The sequence below is a fragment of the Gekko japonicus genome, unplaced genomic scaffold (genome assembly GCF_001447785.1).
Source record: "Gekko japonicus isolate JY-2015 unplaced genomic scaffold, Gekko_japonicus_V1.1 scaffold1365, whole genome shotgun sequence".
In the NCBI taxonomy this organism is placed as follows: domain Eukaryota; kingdom Metazoa; phylum Chordata; class Lepidosauria; order Squamata; family Gekkonidae; genus Gekko; species Gekko japonicus.
In genome coordinates, this window is record NW_015160253.1 from 247,059 (window position 1) to 254,249 (window position 7,191).

At 52.2% G+C, this 7,191-nt stretch overlaps 1 protein-coding gene across 2 annotated transcripts in view; it reads right to left on the reverse strand.

Moving 5' to 3' along the window:
• Positions 1-7,191, reverse strand: part of FGFRL1 (fibroblast growth factor receptor-like 1) — a 315,064-nt gene that overhangs the window by 132,652 nt on the left and 175,221 nt on the right. For both annotated transcript variants that reach the window (XM_015414342.1, XM_015414335.1), the window contains exon 2: positions 1,987-2,259. In XM_015414342.1, coding sequence (XP_015269828.1) covers positions 1,987-2,259 — 273 coding nt within the window. The remainder of the gene's footprint in view (positions 1-1,986; positions 2,260-7,191) is intronic.

The window sequence follows — 7,191 nt, forward strand, 5'->3', positions numbered from 1 at the left end:
GTACCTACGGGAGCGCTGGTCCCCGAAAGCCACCCTTTGTCCCCGACCTTGGAGGAAAGAGGCAAACCATTGAAGGGCAAGCCCCTGAATTCACACATCGGCAAGGCGATGGGTCAGCAACTGGTGGTTGACAGTGTCAAACGCTGCTGACAGGTCTAACAACACCAGTGCTGCCACACCGCCCCAATCCAGATGTCTCCGGAGATCATCAGTCAGGGCGACCAAAGCCGTCTCGGTCCCGTGACCCGGGCGGAAGCTGGACTGGAAGGGATCTAAGACTGAAGCATCCTCCAGAAAGCACTGTAACTGTAACGCCACCGCCCTCTCTATCAATTTGCCCAAATAGGGCAAATTAGACACCGGCCGATAGTTGGCCAATTCGGCCGGGTCTAGAGATGGTCTTTTTAAGAGAGGGCGGACCATCGCGTCCTTGAGCGCCGTCGGAAAACGCCCCTCCGAGAGGGACATGTTGACAATATCTCGAACGGAGCAAGGAGAAAAGATCCTGGAGACAGAAATTAACTGTGCTTATTTCTCTCCTACTCCACAGAATTCTGGTTTCTGAAACCAAAGCCAAAAGGTTTTGCACCACACCCACTGCCTGTTCTTGTTCCTTCCATGGTTTCTGCCCCAGAGCAAGCCCCTCCCTTCTCACAGGATGGCACTGGAAACGAAAAGCTTTCCAAAAGGGCCATCTTCGAAAGAGCCTGCTGCTAGCCTGAGGGAGGGCAGCCCCCCCTACACACACCCACACACACGCTAAACAGCTAAACGCAAAATAATTTTGCTCTGCACATAGGGCCAGTTCTCCACCCAAACACTCAAGGCGACACTTGAGGCCCTGGCAGTGCCCCCCCCGGGGGGGGTTTTGGCTTCCTTCCGTTTGTCCTAACAAGTATGTATCACCCACTCACTTATTTGCTGGTACATCAACATTTGCACAGGTAAACCTGGCTTTTCTCAACCTTCAGGCCCAAAATGTTGCCTGCTCATGTCCTACCTTCTGCGACATGCATTTAAAATGTGGAATAAATAAAATGTTTGACTCTTCAAAAAAAAAACAGACTGACATCCCTAATGCTCACTGGTAGTCACTTAGAGAAAATAAGAATGACATTTAAAGAAAAGTGTTATTATTAAGAAATAAACATGAAATCTCTGGCTGAAGCAACATCAGGAAGAGTATAGGCAAACACCTGTTACCTGAACAAATGGCACCTGTTCAGAGAGACACAGAGCTGGATCCCACAAGTTCCTTCGGCTAAAGAAAGATCCCACCAGAGCATTTAGGAGAAGGAACCCAACAGGGCCCAACTGATAGATTTTCCTCTTCAAGGTCCCTTAATTCAAACACTCCGTTTCTACCCAAGAAATGAGTGGAATATAAAGGGGGGGGGGATGATCCCATTCTTACCAGGCCCTCGACAGTTTCCATCTCAATACAGTACAAAAGGCGGTGTGTATACTTTTCTGGTCAAAAAAGACACAACTTTTAAACTCCGGATCATAGGAAAACAAGCAAAGACAGATCAGTTTATTTTTAATGCCTCCATGGGACCAGGAAAACTCTTGGATCTAATGATAGTTTAGTGAATAATTTCAGCACTACCAGTATTCCAGTGTTGTTGCCAGACAGACGGAAATGAGGGTTTAGAGAACAGGTTGCTTTAACAGCAGTCACATTCCAAGAGGGAGCACAAAGATCAGTATGACCGGTCCTTATCATCCAGCCTTTCCTGTGTGGAACTCACTGTGATCTGTGCCGCTGAGCTTATTGCATCATTCCTGTTTACGTGCAGCCTTCGGCTAATCTTATCTTAAAGCTGCTGGATGTGCAGCCCTGGAAACTAGCCTGGGCCATCGTCAAATACTGGAACAGACTCATTTTGCTAGAGGGTAGTAGATTATTTACAGAGTGGATTTGCAACCATTGTCAGAGGCAAAGTAAACTTCTCAAAGAACAGGGTGAACTCTTCCCTTACTCACCAATCACGATGAGAGTATAGTTCACACTCATGCTGCCAAATCCATTGGTGGCCTTGCAGATGTATGTCCCTGCATCTTCACTTTCTACTTCCTTGATTTTCAGCCCTTGCTGGAGGACCCGAAACCTTGTCCATCCACTATGGATTGTTCGGCCATCTTTCATCCACATAGTAAGAGGTGGGGGATCACCCTCCACTGGGCAAAGGAGCTTAATCGTTCTTCCTAATCTCACAGATTGCCGGTGAATCACTTTATCAGCAATTCTGGGTGGGCCTAGGAAAGAGAAGAAATACAGGAGTTAACATTTCACTGCTAGAAGTTTAGGATAGTACTGATCAGCAAATGTACCTTTTATTATTGATTATGTAAACATAGAGCCCAACGACTCACTAACAGAGACTCCAGGGCTTGCAGTGGGAACAGTGTCTGAGCTGCACAATTTGCACTTTGGCCTCAGAGTCCCACCAAAAACAGATAGGGCCAAGGGTGTTCAAGACAGCTTCCAAAAACTGATGCCACGCACCTCAGACAGAAAGACGGGTTGCTCACCTGTAACTGATTATCTTCGAGTGGTCTTCTGTGCAGTCCCACACATGGGTTGGGCACCTGCACATGACCTCATCAGAGAAAATTCTAGATTTTGCCTCAGAGTCTTTTTGACGGGCTCTCTTACCTCTCTGGGGAGCAGGCTCACATTGCACATGCCTGGAGAGGGGGAGAGACCCACCTCCCACTCAGTTCCTTCAACTATGACAGGTAAGTCTCGACAAAAATCAGGTAAGTGATCGAGAGATGCCAGCAGTGGGGAAAGCCAGGTGGGATTGTGGCACTGCACAGAAGACCACCCGAAGATCATCAGTTACAGGTAAGCAACCTGTTTATCTTCTCTGAGGTCTCTGTGCAGTCCCACAAATGGGTGACTGAAGAGCTGAACCAGGTGGAGGAGGGAGCTGGCAGCTAGAAAAAAAACAGAGTGTTAATCTCAGATATCACAATATGTCCCACCTGAGAAGAATGAAGACTCATGTGAAAAGGGATGGTGATGAGTTCCAGTAGGAGAAAGGGACCCCCAGTAGGAGAAAGGGAACCCAAATGCATGACATCATCTTCTTGAGTGGTCACATCAACCTCTGCACTCTGCACTCTGTAGGAGTGCTCAGAATCAGAATAAGAACATAAGAGAAGCCTATGTTGGATCAGGCCAAAGGCCCATCCAGTCCAACACTCTGTCATACAGTGGCCAAAAATACCAGGTGCCATCAGGAGGTCCAGCAGTGGGGCCAGGACACCAGAAGCCCTCCCACTGTTGCCCCCCCAAGCACCAAGGATACAGAGCATCCCTTGCCCCATCCTGAGAGTCCCTATCTATACCTTGTGGCTAATGGCCACTGATGGACTTCTGCTCCATATGTTTATCCAGTTCCCTCTTGAAGCTGTCCATGCTTGTAGCTGCCGCCACCTCCTGTGGCAGTGAATTCCATGTGTTAATCACTCTCTGGGTGAAGAAGTACTTCCTTTTATCCGTTCTAACCTGACTGCTCAGCAATTTCATTGAGTGCCCATGAGGACATCGAAAATAACGGTGAGGTGAGCTGGGATAGAGCTGTTGGTGGATCAAAGATAGCAGGAGCAGACTGATCAGGAAGTCCTGAAGGGGCATGATAAGCCTGACCCTGAGGCACCGACACATCTGGACGCAGAGTATCCTGGGTCAGAGAGTGTGTTGATACCTAAGAGGCTGAACGCCAACTATGAGATCGTGAGGTGGCACGATAAGGGAAGTGCCGATTGGTGACCTCGAGTAGAAACAATGACGGGTCAAATGTGTCAAGGCCTCAGAGCAGGGGATCAGGATCCCCAAGGTGATAAGAGATTGGGAGGCGGAATGATAACATCTGGGCTCCCTGCAGTCACAGTGTGATTGAGAAGAGCGAGACAGACTCCATAAAAAAATGCTCCCCGTCATCCAGCAGGTGGAGAGGAGGCTGGAAGTCTCAGGAGACAGACCGACACTTTCAATCCCAGGCCAAAGCATACTGAGAAGGTGGAGAGTTAGACAGCAGCGGTTGGGGCCATTGGCCCGGTGTGAGGCGGTCAGTCTGAGAGGAGAGGACCGGCGTCAACACAGGAGGGTGCTCGTCATTCTTTTGGACTGCACTAGACATAGGGCGACCTGTATCAAGGTCAATGTCGAGAGTCCAGAAATTATGATGGGATCAAGCACAGGAGCAGCAGCCGAACTCGATTTTTTTTTTAACTTCGAAGTTGAGGCTTTGGTACCCTCCATTTTTTTTTACTTATGCTGCTTTTTTGCTGAGTCCGATGGTTTTTGAGCAGGCACCAAAGAGGAATGAGAGGCAGCCGAAGACATTCCAGGGCAAAGAGCCACTTCTGACAGGACTGCCTTGAGGTGAGCAGCTCGACTGCACGGGGCTTGTTTCGTAAGCTTAGCGCAGTGAGGGCAGATCTCAACTCAGTGCTGTTTCCCAAGACAGAGGAGACAAAGATTGTGTCCACTTTTGGAGGGGAGCTTCATAGGACAGAAATGGCACTCCTTAAAAGAGAGAGTGCGGCCCATACACACACCTTCTTGACTGGGGAGAGGGAGGGGAAGGGGGGAGATCGAGAAAAGTAGAATAAAAAGGGTTCTTTTTTAATGAAAAGGAAATGAAAGTAGAAGAGGAACTCCACAGAAGAAGAATTATAGCAGAGTCGAAGAAGAACTTCGCTGAGGTGAAGCGAGGAGCAACGAAGTAGAGGTGTGAACACAGGGGTGGTCAAAGCAGAGCTGAGTGGGAGGCAGCTCTCCCCCCAGCTCCAGGCATGTGCAGTGTGTGCCTGCTCCCGAGAGCAGGAAGAGAGCCCGCCAAAAGGACTCTGAGGCAAGCTCTAGACTTTTCTCTGATGAGGCTGTGCACAGGCGCCCAACCCATGTGTGGGACTGCACGGAGACCCCAGAGAAGATAGTCCAGATTTCATTAAGGGTGGCCATAGCTTCAATTTGCCTCTGACACTCCCAACATTTTGTCAGACTCGGGCATTTGACTGACGGTACCTGTTGTATTTCTACCCAGTGTATTTGAGCTTTTTGTATCCCGCTTGCTTCCTGCACCCAAAACCATTTGTTTAGCTTGCCCTCGCCTGCGCCCTTATCGCCCGCCCTTGCCCGCCATTGCATTCCTGAGGGGGGGGGGGGGAGTGCCTGTAGTAATTCAGGGAGGCTGGCTTTCGTAACTCTTCCATGAGGCCTCAAAGTCATCTTTCACATGGGAAGTGTAATGTATCCACCAGGACCACGTGTGCAACCGTTGGACCATGCGGTCGCACACAGAGCCAAAAGCTTCGTCCCTGAAGAACAATAGCGGAGCGGATCCTAGCCTGCACCAACCAGAGGGCCAGGTCCGTGGCCGAGAGCCTATGGGACTCTCGGCCACTGTAAATAGCCAATAGGGTGACTAGTGGGTGTATTTTGGTGGTGGGTTTCTGGGCGTATATACCAGCCTGCGTGTCGGGGCTTTTCGTCTTGTTCTTCACTAAATAAAGTACTCTTGCTGAAATCACTCTTCGTTCTGAGTACTTTTCACTGGCAACGAAGGTGGGATTCTACCCTTCCTGAACAGACCCGGAGGAGATCAAGCACGCACCGAGCCCGATCAAGATCGCAGCCGCCGCCGCTCGCTAGATCACCGCTCAACCACATCGCGCCTCGCTCCGCTCGCCTCGACGACCTCGCCCCACCCAGCAACGCCTCGCCTCGCCAGCCCCGCCAACTCATCTCGCCTCCTCGCCGATCTCGCCTCGCCCAGCAACGCCTCGCCTCGCCCAGCAACGTCTCGTCTCGCCTCGCCTAGCCGCGCCCGTTCCGCCTTGCCTCGGCAACCCACGTCTCGCTTCGGGCCACCTAACATAGCCGTGCAAAGATGTCGGAGCCAAATGCCGCCACTACCTCCTCCTCCACCTCCGCGTCATCAGCCCCCGTCGCCGCCGCAGTCTCCACCGGGACCTCACACGAGGGCATCGCCCCCTTCGACTTATCGCACCCGGAAAGGTGGACCACGTGGGTGATGATACTCAAGAACTACCTCGCATGCTTGCAGGTCACCGATGCCGGGATGAAGAGGTCCCATCTCATACGCCTGTGTGGGATGGACACTCTTCTTCTCTTACAGAACCTGATATCACCCAAGGAGGTGGAGGGGGAGAGTTTCGATGACCTTATCAAGGCCCTCACGGATCATCTGGCCCCAAAGCCCACCAGGTTCGGGGCACGCATGGACTTTTGCGCTAAGGTTCAGGCGCCAGGGGAGAAAGCGACGAACTTCCTCGCCAGCCTTCGGAAGGCCGCCATGCAATGTGCTTTTCCAAACTTGGAAGATACATTGCTGACCCAATTCCTGGTGGGCCTTCGAGAGGCCAAACTACGCCGGCGCCTGATCAGAAAGGACGACCTCATGCTGGCCTGAGCCCTAAAGGATGCGGCGGTGTTCGAAAACGTGCATCCAAACCACAGCGGACATCAGGTCCACCGCACGCAACCCGTGTCGGAGTCGGCCAACTCAGAGGAGGACGAGGTCCTACAAGTTCGGCGCAGACCCTCGCAACCGCATCACTCATGAGGGTCCCCACCAGCGAATACACCGGATCCAGCCCCAACATGCGCCAGCTGCGGAGAGGGACATCAGGTCCACCGCACGCAACCCGTGTCGGAGTCGGCCAACTCAGAGGAGGACGAGGTCCTACAAGTTCGGCGCAGACCCTCGCAACCGCATCACTCATGAGGGTCCCCACCAGCGAATACACCGGATCCAGCCCCAACATGCGCCAGCTGCGGAGAGGCGCACGAACGCCGGAACTGCCGCTTCTGCGACGCCGTCTGCCGGGCCTGCAACAAACAGGGCCACATTGCAAAGGTCTGCCGCAGCCGCCGACAACAGCGCAGGAAGTCCACCCACCAGATGGAGCCGATCCACACCGTGGACCTGCACTCGCTCGACACCAACGCCATCAACCACCAGCCCCAGCCCCAGGTAGGCGACCTTCCCCGCACAGGCCGGAACAAAGTCCACGTTTCGGTCCGGATAGAGGGGTCCCCCTGTAGCATGGAGATAGACACGGGCTCTGAGTTTACCATAATCTCGGAGGAGACCCTGCGGACTGTGTGTCCCCTCTGCGCAAGCCACACTTTAAGTTGCAGGATTTCAATAA